At 34.0% G+C, this 16,991-nt stretch overlaps 2 protein-coding genes across 3 annotated transcripts; one reads left to right on the forward strand and one right to left on the reverse strand.

The window, feature by feature from the left end:
• The first annotated feature begins 3,475 nt into the window (after positions 1-3,475).
• LOC130817697 (uncharacterized) lies at positions 3,476-6,837 on the forward strand. Its single transcript, XM_057683547.1, has 2 exons — positions 3,476-3,880; positions 6,387-6,837. The coding sequence occupies exons 1-2, from the start codon at positions 3,590-3,592 to the stop codon at positions 6,603-6,605; spliced, it is 510 nt and encodes a 169-aa protein (XP_057539530.1). The 5' UTR covers positions 3,476-3,589; the 3' UTR covers positions 6,606-6,837.
• Positions 6,838-7,000: 163 nt separating this feature from the next.
• Positions 7,001-13,424, reverse strand: LOC130817696 (uncharacterized). 2 transcript variants are annotated; one of them, XR_009043845.1, is made up of 8 exons: positions 13,048-13,424; positions 10,713-10,796; positions 9,846-9,983; positions 9,618-9,683; positions 9,221-9,388; positions 8,080-8,406; positions 7,430-7,822; positions 7,001-7,285 (listed from the first exon to the last, which is right to left on the reverse strand). XR_009043845.1 is itself a non-coding variant. In XM_057683546.1 (7 exons), exons 1-7 carry the CDS (start codon positions 13,324-13,326, stop codon positions 7,718-7,720), a joined length of 1,167 nt encoding a protein of 388 aa, XP_057539529.1. In that variant the 5' UTR covers positions 13,327-13,424; the 3' UTR covers positions 7,001-7,717. The 2 variants fall into 2 exon arrangements, 1 of the variants encoding a protein (XP_057539529.1); XM_057683546.1 differs by having other exon boundaries at positions 7,001-7,822.
• Positions 13,425-16,991: the final 3,567 nt, after the last annotated feature.

Consider the following 16,991-nt stretch of genomic DNA (forward strand, 5'->3'; position numbering starts at 1 on the left):
ACTCATTCCACTGTCCGATTTATTGATTCGGTGAATCCATTTGATGCGTTATCTAAGAAGGCCATGTCATCTACCTAGGTCTGTATAATCTGTGATATCCATAAGTCGGACCCTCAACTGAACCTGGTCCAGGGGAAAATTCTAAGTATGGGAGATCTCATGTATGTCCGTATGATCGAGGGCACGGAATACGGTACTCATTCCGGATCATGGAAGGGCAAGGGACTTGCTTTGACGATATCAAGAGTGTTCGTATGGTCCATAAGTCGGACCCTCAGGTGGTCCTTATCACTTTCGAAATATTCCAGGTGCAAGAAATTTTCATAACGAATGTGTGGTAGAAGATGTGGACTTTGAAGTTCTTCAAGAAATAGTCACGCCTTCGTTGGTTTATCCTAACTTCAGTTTATCAATAAAATTGTTTGATTTAACCGTGTGGTAGACAAGTCGGACCCCCCTTGGGTCTAGCTTGCTAATAAATAATCAAAGTATTGGGTGTTTCCGTGGCATCAATAGAGTGAAGCCAGGATCCAGACTTTAATTATCTCACAACATGGTATATGTCACGGCTCTATAAACTGTATACTGGGAACAAGGGTCCTTTACGTATAGAGCTCATCCGTCAAGTTGATAAGTCGGACCCCCCAGTGGGCCTAGATTTGAAAGAATATTTCAAGTATGGGACAGGTTATGTGTGATGTCGCGGAACATGTTGTATGCGATGTCGCGGAATAAGTTGTATGGTATGTCGAAGATCCGCATCCTCTCCTCTACGATTGTGCTGCTGCCTTATAAATACGCCTAGGGCTATTCCGCGGCATGCTACAAGCCGCGGCTTTGTTTGTCTGCTTAATTCGGATTCAATATGCTTTTGTACGACCACTTTGAAAAGTCATATCTTTTTCAGCACAACTCGAATTTCGACATATGAACAGTCAATCCGAAGCTTACGAGCTCAATTTTCATGATCCCTTAAAAGATTCACCTAATTGGGTATATGTTCATGCTTGTGGGGCTATTAAATGATCATTATGATCATATCCCTTCACTGTGACGGGCACGTGATTTTCCGCATAAAGGAAGATGTTTTCTTTTGCTGGGGCTATCTCTTCACATCATCCTTCATGCGTGGGCTTAACTGTCATGGTACTACTTACTCAATTAATTTGTTTATTTAAGTAATTTGCATCATATTACCAAAACACCCCTTGACCTTTACAGTGGACTTTGACTGTTGGTCGAACGGGCTTTCTTTTGGATCTCCCATCTTCCCTGATTGACCCATAGGGCTTCTACTTCCAGGATATCTTAACTTCCTTCCTTGGAAGCAACTACCAGTGGGACCTAACTTCCCACTCACCCACATTCTTTGGTCATCCTTCTTCTGGGGTGGATAACTGCCCACTACCTTCCACTCTCCATCATAACCATCAGTTGTTGCCCATTATTCCCATGACCATCCACTCCTCCTCAACAATAACTTCCTTTCCTTCATTATAAATAGGGGCATTCACCAAGAAGGAAGGGGACATCGGAAAAATATAGCTTTCCTAGTATCCTTGCTTACATTACATCCTAAGCTTATCCAAACACTAACACTAGCAATCTCAATCTCGACATTCCTTCTTGTATTCATTCAGCAACCATTCATTAACTTCCGATTTACGTTCTAACTTGAGCGTCGGAGGGGTATTCCGGGAGATCACCCCGGACAAGGCTAACGTGTTGTGTTGTAGGAATCCAAGTTGCGTCCTTCCACAAGTCGTCGTTCCAGACCACGCTTCCATTCACAGTGTTGTAAGTGTCTTCTGCACTTCCTCGTTTCATAACCGAAACATATATGTTTTTGATAAGTTTGATGTTAGAGATAACCGTTTTGAGGAGTCCTTATTGGAAAATCAAAATAAGAAAATGCAATGGTGAATGAATGTTTTATTGAAGTTAAGTTATGAATATTATCCAAGTAATGGTTGGCTTAATGTCTAGTTTTTGAGTTGTTGGAGGTCATTTGATTCTAACTAAATAGTAAATATAGAACAACACCTCTTTCTTCTGTCCTATTATTTTTTCCCAAAAAATAATTAGTGGAAAAATTAAAAAAATGAATATAGTGATAACTTATGAAAAAGTAGGAAAAATATGTAGATCGAGATAAAATGATAAGTCAAATTTCTAGATGAGAATTGAGTAATAAATGTAGGCCATTATGTTAAAAGTAAAAATTTAGCAAATTTGAACGATAAATTAAAATGAAAAGTGAGATGAATTTAGTTGGACAAAAAAGATAATTATTTTTATGCAATATTACAAACAAAATTCTACTAAATTTATGCAATTTCATTAACATTTCTTTTATATTGGTGCTACCTGTAACTTTATATCCTGGATCCGCCATTGGTTGTAAACCATAATATACACTTGATTTGATGTCCAAAACACCCTTTTTTACCGTTATACACTTGCATGGAGGGATCCTCATCTTGTTGGGGTACCATGGTTGGAAGGGATCGTCATCTTGTTGTGCACCACTAAACCATGATGCCTGAACTTAAATCCTTTAAAACAAAATATGAAAATATTTCATTTCAATTTCGTTAAGTGGCTCCAATTCCACCTAGCTAGGGTGGAATTTGAGATAATCGAATGTACGTAATCTTACCTTTATTAATGATAAAACTTACTAAAAGGTTGTTACCGATCAACTCTTAGTACCAAAAATCTTGAAAGCAGCCTTTTGCTTTGAAAACGTTATGCCTTTTGTATTTGATTGTTTGATGATATTTTTTTTGATCAATCCAATTATAGCATATATGATCTTAAACGAAGTATTAATTCAAATGAGATAAACTATCACACTTACTACAAAATCTAAACTTCACGTCACTCGCACAATTACCTGCATGGATTTATTTTACTTGACAATTTTAAAGGTTGTAGTTTAAAGTCTCTTGTTACAAGCAATCTTCATGGAACTAATATCTTGTCTTTCTCGTATACTCTACAATATGTTTTGTCGAATTATTTTCAACAGCGCTAATTATATAGATGTATATGTTAAAAATATTTTAAAAAGTGCGGTATTATTTTTTTTTTTTAGATTTAAATTTCACTTTTCAAAATAAATTCGAGCAAAACATAATATCATGTGGGGAGTTTGGCTGATTAACTACCGAACATGCTTATCATGCGTGGAACAAGGGTGCTCTAACAAGCCATATGGACAAGGTGTTACCCTCCCTTCAACGAACATCAGTTTAAAATTGTTATAATTATAAGTGATTCTTTATTAAAAATTTAAAATAAACGCAATATGATTACGTGTAAACAATACTTTTTGAAAAAAAATATATATTGTGGTACCATTGGAATATTAAGATTATTTGAGTCATTATTTTTGAGAAAAACTTCAAAATAAAAAAAAATATATAAAATAAAAAATAAAATAAATAAATAAAAACTCAATAGCAATCGAGTGTTTTGAGATAACCAATAAACCCATTTAAACCATAAATTTCCACAAATAACATGAGACAAAATAGCAATACTCCCAATCTTCCATTAATAAAACTCCGCCGTAAGAGTGGTAGACATGGCTGAAAGACTATCCACCACCGTAATTCAGTCGGAATCTCCATCACCCAACAATCCTTTTGCTTTTCTGTCTCTTATTCCTAAGTTTTTTTCACAAGCCTTTGGTAACAATAACACTAGTAATGATAATGAGAAATCTGAGAAAAGGGGTGATGGTATAGAAGCTTCTGGAACCAAAACTAAGACCCAAGATGTTGTGAGGTTTCGCAAAAGTCAGTCTGAAGTTCCTCCATTAAAGGTTGAGAATGAAGATGCTGAAAAGGATACTAATCCTATCATTCTGTGGCAGGTATTTTCTTGTCAAACACCCATTTTTCCATTTATTTGCTGCTCAATTTCTTCGTTTCTTTATGCAATTGGGAAAGAAATTGGTTGATGGGTAATTGGGTATGACAAAATCAATAGATAAGAATTTCAGGGTTTTCAAGAACTTCTCTCTTGTCATTCTTAATCATCAATAGAGAAGAATTTGCTTGTCGGTATTAATGGCATTTTGGTCTGTTTCTCGGCTCCATTTCTTGATTTCTGGCCAACATTCTTGGTAGCCGACTAGCTTAAAACAGTCATTTTTGACATGTCGTGTTCTCCCACAATGATCATCACGTCAAAAATTATTTTCTGATCTTTTTTAGCAGCTAATTATCCGAGGAATTAATGGTTCTCTGTTCATAATACCTCTTCGTATGATTTATAGTCGGATTTGGGCATATGCCATTTCTACAGCAGATAACGGATCTTGAATTAAAATGTGGGGATATCTCTTGGTAGTGAATCACAAACTCCAGCAAGAAATTGATATAATTGGATCTAATTGATTTCTTTGTATGATATTATTGTAAATTTGGAAGCCATTTTTTCCCCTACCATATAAGGTTTCAATATCTTTCCATAGTGCCTTGGTTGTGGGATTGTCAAGATATTGATTTACAAGATTTGAATGAATGTCTTCGATAATCCATGAAAACACCAGAGTCCCTTTGTATCCATTTTGAGTATTTAGTGGTGTGGTACAAACACCTCAGCTACTGATCTTGAATGATCAGTAATGAAGAAGAGAAAAATAAGAGGAAGGAGAAGAAGGAAACAGAAAAGAGAGAAGAGTTTATGATTCTTATTGATTGAATGAAATGAAATACAGCAGCTCTAATACCATATATACACATGAACAATTTAATAAAACTAACTAACAAACTCTAACTGTCATAACTAGACAGTTTATTAACAAACTACTAAAAACACACATGCCTTGCACACACCATGAACTTGAGCTACTGACTACAACATTTAGGTTCGGATTGAAAAGGAGGATTATTGGCAACGATGTGATTGAGCCTTCCCTTTTCGCTAATGGACACGTGCATGAGTCTTGATCATTTAATTCAATTTTGATGGGTATGTTTATAGGTAAGATTATTTGTTTGGTTTGAGGTTTTATTGGAGGTAAGAGATGGTTTGTTCATTTCTTCAAACAATTGTAATACTTGCTCCATTGAGATTTGAGATTAATTGTTGGCTTTGGTTCTGGATTTTGTTGTTTTGGTTGGTTTCATTGGCATTAATGTTCGACATTTTTAGGAACTGAATAAAGACTACTCAAAAAATAACTAACTTCTCCTAAAATTACTCTACTTGTCTATAGGATATTGTAGTGGTGATCTTGGTCTTGATTCATTGATGTTAATTATCTAATCTTTCAATTCTTCATACAATTAGATAGAGATTGTAGTGAGGTTTTTAGTTGGTAATTTGGTTGAGAAAAGCTTTTGGGAGGTGATGAAGATAATTTTGGTCTCATTGAAGTAGTGTTTGGTTGAAAATATTGGTCTAATAATGAGGATTAGATGCTTTGTTTCTAGCGGAATCTAGGCTTAACTGTCATTTGATTAAAAACCCTATTAAGATTAAATTGTCTAACATATAACACAACCGAGTTGTTTCTACGAAGATAGTGTTTGGTCCACCACCCTTTAACATTATCCTGAATTCGCCACTAAGTTTGTTTGGCGACTACTAAAATATTTGTGTGGAACTAATTTACCAATAGTTTGTTCATGAGATTTGTTGAACCAATATCCTTTCAATTACATAGCCTTCATGTATGTGCTTTCATCTTGATATATGTAGGTGTATACTTTATTGGGTAAATTATTTTGAGTATTCAAACCAAAATTTGGGTTTTAAAATCCTTTGCCAATGGCTTAGGTTCCTGTAAAGATTTACTTTTAAGCAGGCTCTTGTATGAGAGTACTGAGTACAATATGTTGAATGATTTATACTCGTAGAGTCGTAACATTTGTTATTTGGAATTTTCATTTTGCCAATAATTCCCATGTTGGATCTTGTATCCGGGCAATGGTATGGCGCTTGGGAACTTCATTAGCTCATAACCCGATAAAAAATCACATAATAGATGATTCGGATGTTTGTACACACACTTGAGGTTGACACCGATACTCTAGTATGAGTAACATAGCTCGTGAAGAAGTTTGCGCAAGTTTGCAAGATATATTTGGATTACATTACTTAGGATTGAATGGAACCATTGGCAATTGCAGAATTTCGTCAATGAGATTTTTTGGTTTAGGAACTAAGAGTCACCTGAGATTTGGATATTCGTTAGGAGATCTATGTAGGAGTGATTGGAGAAACCTTATTGACTTATCGTAGTTTATTTTATGTATCCGGGATGCCTTATCCCTATCTTGTACTTCCGTCATTGTGTTTGGTTAAACTTTTTCTTTATAAAAAAAATGGCGTTGAGATCCTGAATTTCGATAGTTTGAACGCTTTGACAGATCTATGCTCTTGGTGGGTTCATTGTCTTGAAATGGGCGTGGGGAAAGTGGCAAGAAAGGAAGGCAAACGAGAAAAAGCACTCGTCTGTTGAAGAGCAACCTCCTGCTCCACCCTCGGATGAGGCTGCAGATTCACCTCCAGCTCCACCCTCGGATGAGGCTCTGGATTCACCTACACCTCCACCTCCACCTACAGAACCAATTGCGGCTGAAGACTAGTTTTGCCTTTGTAACTGTGTGTTCACTGATCAAATTTTCAAGTAGTCCTTTAAATTTAATAGTGGTGTGAACTGTGAAGACTTCTAGATTAGGTATCGAAAAAAGATGACAATGTACAGGGTTGGCTTGTTTAAATGGAAGAGTGAAGAGTCTGAAGACTGTTCTGGCCCAGTCTAGAGTTCTTACAAAAAACTCAAAAGTTTTGGAGTAAAAATTATCTAATTTTTGAAAAAAGTATCTTATTATTTGATTTTAGCTAGATTGTGTCACGAAGATTATAAATTAGCCTAATAGTTGAAGACTTTTATTCTCCCTACTTAATTTCAACTATATATAGTCGCCTACATAAACCGCCGCCTATATAAACCAAAATAGATCAATGTAAGATTTATTGAACCTACGCCACCCGATGAAACTACTAGCACCCCCGCGTTACAAGGTCTAGTTTTATTGTATTGTCTTCCAAATTCCAAACAAGAAGCAAACTAAAAACTAATTGTAGTTTGTAACTTGAGAGTAGTCAAAATTGACGGTTCGAAAACATAAAATACACTATGTCATTGCTTTAAATGTGATTATACATTAAGATCAAGGCTTTTTCATTGTTGTTATCGGTATGTAGAATCCTTGTATATTTCTTGATACTAAACATAAACCAAAGTTCGATTCATATGGCCTCCCTGCAAATTACAAATATAGGCTTCACTTACAAGCTCTAGAGAACTTTAAATACAGTAAGTGTATACAACAGAATACTTGATACTGCATAATTTACAAAGAGTGAAAAACTCAGAAACAATTGACTTACTACTTCAAAACCTTACCTTCAAAAAAATCAGCTAAGGGCGATCAAGTCATTTGACGCCCAAGAGCTAAGCCGTCTAGCTTAGCTCTATCCAAAAATGGCTCCTCGAAGCTCCAACTATGAATATCAAAGCAAAGCAAATAGCAGTAATAACTGCCTAACACAGCAAGGAACTACAGAATCTCAGTGTGCAGCATACAGAACCACCTGTATTGTAGTGGTTTCTTCTTCATTTGCAAAGATTTGACGGAAATCCATCCTTCAGTTCTCTCCATATTCGAATACTTCTATGTCGTTCGAATCGCAATCAAAAGCATGCCTTCTTTCTTCCCTTTATGCAAGCCCAATCTCCCAATTCCGAGACTGAAATGTCTTCCAAGAATGAGGAATAGCGTTCTATGACTGAGGAAACCTGCACCAATACCACTCTAAATTAGAACTATTTAAGTTTCCCACCGGATCGGATTTTTAGTATTAAAAGCCATTCCAAGTTTTAATTGAATATCGTTCTATGTTAGGGTCAGGTTGTCCAAAGGCACGGATAGGAACTAGGACGAGGACAATTTTCTTTTTACGAAAATTCTGCAATTGTTTTGGGACAGCCACAGGCACATAAAGAAATATGTTGCAGCTATTTTAGAACAAAAGAAAGTAAAGACAATGAATTACCTGTTCATGTAAAATCCCAGATAGACCAACAGTTGCTCCAACTCTCGCATGAGAAACAATACCATCCGCCAACGCCAGCAAAGGATTTAACAATATATTTGCAATGACTATATCATATTTATCCATTTGTATGAATTGATCCGCAGCTGACGTCTTAGTGTGTAGAACCTCCTGCGCCTTTTCGTCTTCAATAGAAGTTTCGTCTCTTGAAGGAACTAGTATCAACTTCAACTTCTCGGGTTCTATACTGTTCAGTTCAGCGTTCTGACGGGCAGCTGTGATTGCTTGAGGATCAATATCAACTCCAACTGATAAAGCAGCACCTAACTAGTCAACAGAAGAGGTATCATCAGCAAACACAAGATCAATTAAACAGGCAACTGGAGTAGCAGGCGTTGTGGAATTTCAGCATAGACAATAAAAAAATCAGGGTAAGTGTAGAGCTCGTTGTCCCAGGACAGACGTTAAGGTTAACTAACACTCAGTCTTTTCAGGAATCAACGTCAGTTTGTGCGTCTGCTTGACAAAATACAGGAGATAAGATTCAACTGTACGGTCCATCAATTTTCACTGCCCTTTCCCAGTACAAGTGCCAAACTTATTTGTCTTGATTACTGTAACATAATTCGCTGGTTAATATGCTTTTTTAATTCGCGATTCGCTCATGAATCTAAAATAGCCAAAACTGACCATAATTCGCTTTTTTAATCAGCGATGAGAACAGTGAATCATCTGACAATGGTCTTGACTATGCAACTATAGTACCTTGTGTGTGTGGAACTGGGGATTACTTTTCAATATTTCAGACATTTCAATGGAGTAAATTGCAATAGTTCTTAAAAACATTGAGGGTAGGAGTAATGAGATGTTGTATGCCTTTCTACAACATTTAGCAGTTTACGTTAATCAGGACAAAATCATTTTATTCAAAAAAATCTACTTCTACAAGAAAAGTGTTGCAACTCATTGAATAAAGTTCACGTCCATGATTCTCTTCATACTAGGCTTTAAAAGTTACAAATATACCGTAAAAAGAAACTATACCCAAATATAGAAAGTCATATGTTAACGGAATGGAGATAGTGGAACAATACAGAGGGTTTCTGATAACAATACTTTTGTTTTAAGGATGATAGTATACCTTTAATGCAGCGATGGAGAGAATTCCAGACCCTGTGCCATAGTCCAAGAAGTGTTCACCTCCTTTAACAGTCTGGTGTAGCAACAGCAGACACATCTTAGTTGTTGCATGCTCTCCAGTTCCAAAAGCTAAACCGGGATTTAAAATTATATTTGTTGCTCGTGCATCCTGCAGGAAGGTAGATACTTCTTTAAATATATGAACGATCACACCATATTAGATACTTAGATTTTTAATATACTAGTATTAACAGAAGAAATTATGAGTGTAATCGAAAGCTGTCAGCTAGATAGCATAATCATTTATCGACAGCCAACACAAACAAGACAACTACAAAGAACGTTAACAACGTATTCTCAAAAAGAAGATAAGAAAACAAAGACAACAACACTCATACCGGAGCAGTTTTCCACTCGGGTACAATCCAGAGGCCTTTGGTTACTTCCACAGGATCGAAAGATTCCTGCAAAAATTGATGAACTACATCAGGAACTAAAAATACATGGTTATTTAGGGAGGGCATAGAACAGCATCAGCAATTAGAAACAAAATGAAATGGGATTACAAAAATGAAAATGTAGAATTCGCAATGTGAAATGAAATAGCAAAGAAGTGGCGGTTTAACCTGAGTTCTTTTTATCCAGTCATATGGATTGTACTTCAAGAGTTCAAAAGTTGGCATTTCTATGCCAATCGAATCAGCAGCATATGATATGCAAGAAGTCACATCTCCATTCCCAGAGAATATTGAACAAATGCTCACCTGCATACATAAGTTATGGCATGATGTCAGATATAATTTTTTTCACATTCAATACCCCTGGACCCTGAGACACACCCATAGCAGAGTATAGATTGGCATACTGAAGTTAAACTAGAATTACAGATGATGAACATAGTACGTGTTTAATACGCAACTGTGTATTCGGTTATGTTTCGAATTTGGATCGGGTGCAGTTCAGTCCAGTTGAGTTTCGGTTCAATAGAATTTCGAGTTTAATGTGAAGTGAGTTCGAGCCAAAGTCAAATATGTTTAGAGAATTATGAGCCATGATGAGTTGACAAACTTGTCAGATCGAAGATATATTTGGCTCCATTGAAGATCGATCGGGTAAGATTCAGTCTGTACTCTTTAAATCGGGTTGAATATTAATTTAAATGGGTTCGGTTAAGAATGATTTTGGTTGGTAATTGGTTAGGGTAGTACTTTAAACATTTTGTTAGCTGAATTCACTTTATGTTGTATGGTAATTTGGTTTAATTTTAGATCAGATCACTGAAATGTATATAACATCAAAGCGTAAGAAATAGGAGTAAGCATATATGCTACAGCCTACATTACAGCAGTCACACTATCTATGCTATCAGCATGCAAAGGAACAATGTAGATCAGTCATAAATTTAATTGACAGCTGTATATGAGGGAAAGAATGTCAAAAGAAACATAGTTCCATGAAATTAACTACTAGTCCAGGTTTTGCATTCAATGTACCTCATCAGAATCCTCGTAGTCATCATGCTCATCCATACTGACAGAATTCGCACCAAAACTTAAAAGAGCTTCTGAAAATGATTCCTACATATCAAGAGTAAATCAAGTATTTGAAAAACTATATTTAGCCCTCTTCCTTGTATAAGAAAAGTAGAAAAAAGAAGCCTTCCCATCTCCAAGTATGCTGAGTTGCAGACATAAACAACAGTTTAACAGTTTTAATGTATATGCTTTCTCTATCCCATTAAAATTAATAAAAGTAAATCGCTTACTTATCCCTTGAAACGATCAAATATTAGATTTGATGCCCTGAATTGGCTACTACACACTGGTGACTGGACACAAGTACATCCACTGTACAAAATAGAAAATTTGCAAAAGTTTGCACTAAACTAAACATTTTATGATCAGTCCAGTAGCAATATAGAAGAGTAGCTTAGTGTTTTACAGTAGTTGAAGGTTTCTTCACAAAAAGTAAAGATATAATCACTGAAGCTTAATATTATGTATTTCATGTTTTTCGTAATTCTTGTGGAACATATAAGAGTACACTTGTTGAAGTTCAATGTAATGAATTTGAAACCAAATTAACTCAACTTTTAGCATCAGAAATAATGAGCCCAAGAATCAAAGGTATATCGTCCGATTTCTGAATTCCAAAGATCAAATTAAATTGAAGGTCGATAAGCCATTAAACATTTCTTCCCAACAAACTGGAGAAAATAAATCACACAAATACGTCTTGCACCTATATTATGGCATTGACCTCCCCTCAATGGCAGCAATAACGCATTGTTTGGATTGAGGGATTCGGAGGGATATAATGTTCGTAATTTGGATGCCAACATTCTAGGGGAGGGATTTGAAGGAATAAAGTTCCTTAATTTTATTAATACCCAATCTCTCTAACCTCTCTAAGGGGCGTATTTAGACCCGGGCTGGCATAGGCCATAGCCCGGTTCATGAAAATAAAATAGTATGTTAAACTAATGTTCAATGTTCGAACCCACGATTTTCTATAGGCTTTGACAAAGACACCTTCAGCTAATTACACCATACCATTGAGAGGTCATATAATATTGGTCCAGTTAACAAATTTTTTTCTGAATTCGCCCTTGTCTAAGTGAAGAAATATTTGGAAGGAAAAGCTTATGCTCTTCCTCCCCCCCCCCCCTTCTGTTGGGATTTTTGTGACTCGAACCAAGTCCAAGATCATGAAGAAGATGAATCAAGTGTGGGTCAAAAATGTTGGATGCGCGGGGTGCGAAGATCTACGTGGGGCGTGGAGGCACAGGGTGCGGAGTATTACGCGGGGCCCGGAGAAGCTTCTGTCTTAGGCAGAACGCTGGGCATGTGCCGCGGAGTTCTATGCGTGGCGCGCGTGTGGGGGGTGCGTAGTTTATGTGGTTTTGCGGTTTCTTCACACGTTTTTGGCAGTTACCTTGTTTAAGGGCCGGTTACTTTGTAATGTTAACCCTAATTCCTTTTTATTAAATGACATACTATATAAACCCCTCTTGTAATGCGACATAAAATGAGGAAAAACTAAGAGAGAAAAAGTTTGAAGAGGCACTGTTGTGGTTTCTCATTCATCATGTAATCTCCCAGTTTATAATGAAAAGTTTATTCTCGGTGCCGGTGGATGAACCACGTTAATTTCTCATGGTGATTTCTTTATTGTATGTTTGATCTTTATTGCTTCCGTTATTGTTTTCGATCTTTTCTTCTGCTGTCGCACAACACCTTCTATCCTTCCTAAACAAGGAAGTTTGCCCCTATAATTCTCTCATTTGCCTTTCCGTTCTCTCCCTCCCTATTCTCCCATCCGCCCTCTTTCAGTCCTCCATGATAACAAATTAGCAACCCAGTTAATCAAAACATTATCCATGCCGGTTTCAAAACCATTTCAATGCAATTTGCATTCTTGCGACAGGACTCACATACATAAACCAACTCCTATTTCTGTCAATAAAACCCTTTACGTATACTTTTCAATATGTTTTTCCGAAAAATAACCTTCCTACATAATAAGATGTTCCATCATTCTTAAGCAATTCACAATATCCAATTATAAATCATAAAACATATTAATACTACAGTTAAAGGGGGTAAATTTCAATAATTTGCTACATTTTATATTTTTGCTTGTTACAATCAATTTGCTACACTTTCATTGGAAATAGTAGTAAATTCAAAACGTTTGTTCTATGTTTCCTCATTCCGGAAAAGAACACCCAACATTTCTAAACGAACAACTAAACATAAATAAGAACTAAATTTTCAATAAAAAGTAAAAATATGTATATGGTAATGTGATAAGAAGGAAACAACATACAGCGACATCTTTACGGCATTTGATGAGGACAGAGAGATAAGGGGGCAAACTAGAATCCTTGGAAGAGAGTGAACCCGTAGCAGCAGGAGTGGAAGAAAAGCGCCGCCATTGTAAGATGAGTTTGAGCTTCGAACATGAAGAACTATGTTGAGGGAGGTTTTGGGGAGAGAAGGACGAGAGGAAACGATGAAGAAGACGGTGGGTTGTGCGTCTAGGAATTTGGAGACCAGTAGTGCAGGTAAGGTGTTTGAACAAATGACTCAGTGAAAATCCCGACATACTAACCGTTTCCTTTGTGCTTGTCTACAGCGAGCAAACTTTGGTAGTAATCGACTCGCGGAAGACTTGTAAGCAAAGTTGTTAGTTCATACTTTTCGGTCCTACTAAATTTACTCGTTTGTTACGTAATTGATAAGATAAAAATATATATTGTATGTACTATATTAAAATAAAATTAAGTAAGATTTTAATTTCACATAGGTTGTTCTTAGAAACAACTGCTCTTTTCATTTTTTTTGTTTATCTGCTTTAAGTTTGTTCACTTTCAGAGAGGGAAATTTAAATTAGATTTTAAAAATATATATTGAAGATAAAATATATTCATGTGAGATTTGTTAGATTTATTTAGATGTAAAGTTTTTTAATATATAATTTTTATAGTTTTTTATGATGCGTACTTAAAGATATTAAGACTTAAAATTTGCTAAAAAGTACGTGCAAAAGGCAATATTTTCAAATTTTTAACTTAAATAGTTGGCTCAAGCTTAAATTTAATTTTTATATTTGTCATCTTAGATTTCTAAATAAATCATAATTTCTAACACCAATGATATCAAATTGTTGGTTAAAAAATCGTAGGAAAATTATCATAAATAATACAATCTTTTATGTATTTTCCTACAATAATACTAACTTTTGATTAAACATGAATAATACCAACTTAAAAGGGTATTTTTCTAGAAAATCCCTAACATGTTAAAAATCAAACTATAGTTAATTATAAGACAAAAAAAATTGGTTAATTAGTTAATAAATTAAAGTTGGTATAATTTCTAGGAAAATACCCATAAATTAATGTTATTTTTGATTAATTAATAGTTAGTATTATTGTAAAGAAATTAACAAAAATATATTATTTACGGTTATTTTTCCAAAATTGTATCTCTAAACACCTCCGACACTAGATGAGTATATATTGATAACAAGGTAATTGCCTACGTTATAGGATTCCAAGTGTTCGCTTGTGGACTACATCAACTTGAAGAAACCACATCCAACTGAACTAGGTGGGCTATATAACAAGTAAAAAGAATAAGGCCCCAAATATTAAGACCCAACTAACGAACTTTTCAATTTGGGTTGGACACCTAAATCCTAATGCCCAATTGGAATTTAATACTCAAAACACAAATTCTCAAATAAGACAATTTCATGTTGAAACTGTTTTTATTGGTTAATATAATATACACTTATAATATTAAACTCACTATTTACGGCCTATTTGATTAGTGGTATAAAATGGTGATAAAACTGGCAATGGAATTAATTTGTAGTGTAAAATTTCATCAAAAGTTTCATATAATTCTCATGGTAATGAAACTTTGATTACAAATTTTTTATTTACAAATTTTCATTACCATTTAATACCACCTCTCCCAATAGTAATGCATTGAAATGAATTTTATGAAGAAACTGAGATGATTGGATTTGGACAAGCATGGCCATCAAGATAGCCAAGAGATTTTTCAACAAAAATTACACTAGTTTTTTAGTCTCATTACCATCTTTTATTACCACCTACCAAACGGAGCGTTAAGACCTTAAAGTGATTAACTATAATCTCAACAAGACATACTCCCTCCATTTCTTTTTAAATGTCTCATTTGCTTTTAAGTGACTATTTATTAATTACTCTCAATTTGTATTTCATTCGTAATCAATGCATTAAAGCATAGTCAAATGAGATTTTGTTTGATTCGTTTGAACATAAGGTTTATTAATATCTAACTTTTTTTAATTTTTTAATCATACATAATTATCGCTATTAATATTTAATTAGTACATTGACAAATGTGCAAAAAGCAAATGGGACATTTAAAATAAAACATAATAAGTATTATAATCTTATACTGATCATTTATAATTTTAAAATAATCAATTAAACTAATGGACTAGTTGTCTATTTTTTTTTTCTAATATTTCTTTTCAAATGAATCTATAATGAGTTGTGACTATTACTCCGACTATTACTATAATTTCACCACTTTTGCATCACAAGTTATTGACTTATGTTGCACAAATTTTATAGGTAGTGATTACCAATAAATGAATGGGGAACATCTATCTAATACTTCATATAAACTCACAAACCTTTAGATTACCCATTCGAGAAGGAAAAGGGACATGTCTAGATTCAAATTAGATTTGCTTCCCTCACAAACTAATAGATAGTGACATAACATTAATATTCAATACTTGTATTTACTTATCATGATATCAATATAACAAATCATGAGAGATCTAAATTTATAAGATGGTGTTGCACAACTATATATATATATATATATATATATATATATATATATATATATATATATATATATATATATATATATATATATATATATATATATATATATATATATATTGTAAGGCATATTTAAAATAAATTTTACATTCACGTCGATAATAAAGTGTGAAATGTAAAATATAGAGATAAAGCAAAATAATTGCTAATGCACCATTATAGTAACTAATACATTTATGGTAGAGATGAAGTTTTGGGAGATGAAAAATATTTATAATCCCCAAACACTTAACTCAAACACAATAGTGTTAAGTGAAATATTATTCACCATTTTATTTAATTAGAAATAATACTATGAAAAACAACAATGAAAAATATTTATAATCCTATAACAATGTACTTAAGATGACTAAATATAAATCTAAATAAGTAAAGACGAAACTTTCAAAGGTCAAGCAAATCCTTATAAGAGTGCATAGGAATTTTTTAGATCTTTTAATTATCTTTCGACTTTTCGTAAATAATTTTTAAGTCAGTTAAAAAATTAACGTTTAAGCCAAAATCAAAAAAATTACTCAAAGTAACTTTTTCACTTTCATTTGGCTTTAATTTATTATTTCTCTAATAAACAGCAAATAATCAGTAAATATTGTTAAATTTAGTTAGAGTTAATGTCAATACAAACATATAATCAGAAATTAAACACGAGTTGGACGTAATTCATAAACCAATAAAAAAGCATCACAAAACCATAAGTCTAACAAAACTTAACAAATAATTTTTATCAAACATCTCATAATCAACAATTAATTTTGACAGTTAGTTTATCTGTTAATCTTGTAACTAATTTAACTACGCAAGAGCTGTAGTTGACAATCATGTGATGTACCCAACAAAATAATTTTATAATTCTTTCTTTAAAATATAAGCTGTCCTCTGAATTTCGTGTAAAACCGGTATAGTATATAGGATAGGCTAGTGGCATCAATTTGATTTCTTTTACTTTAGAACAGTTGAGAAACCTTTCATTATTTATGTAGTATAATTTATTTAAAGATGGTTGATTTGATTTAAGTAATGATAATAATTAATTAATTAATTAAAATAGCTTACTGTAAACCTGTTCTTAAAACAGAAGGTAACAGAAAAGAGTAGCAGAGTAGCAGTAACATTAGCACAAAGTGGGTCCCGCAAAGATACGGTCTTCAGACCAACGCCGGTCAATGCGGAGAAGCACAGTACTTCGGATTGACCACCCTTTCAGTTTTTATTCGCACGCGCTTCTTTTTAAAGCATTCAATAATCAATACTATACTAAAAACACTAATTTTTAAATAAGATGATCTTACGGCGAGACCATTTTTATTAGATTGGCCTAATATATATTTTTTGTTTTAAAATGATCACTTATAATTTT

The sequence above is a fragment of the Amaranthus tricolor genome, chromosome 7 (assembly GCF_026212465.1).
Source record: "Amaranthus tricolor cultivar Red isolate AtriRed21 chromosome 7, ASM2621246v1, whole genome shotgun sequence".
Lineage (NCBI taxonomy): Eukaryota > Viridiplantae > Streptophyta > Magnoliopsida > Caryophyllales > Amaranthaceae > Amaranthus > Amaranthus tricolor.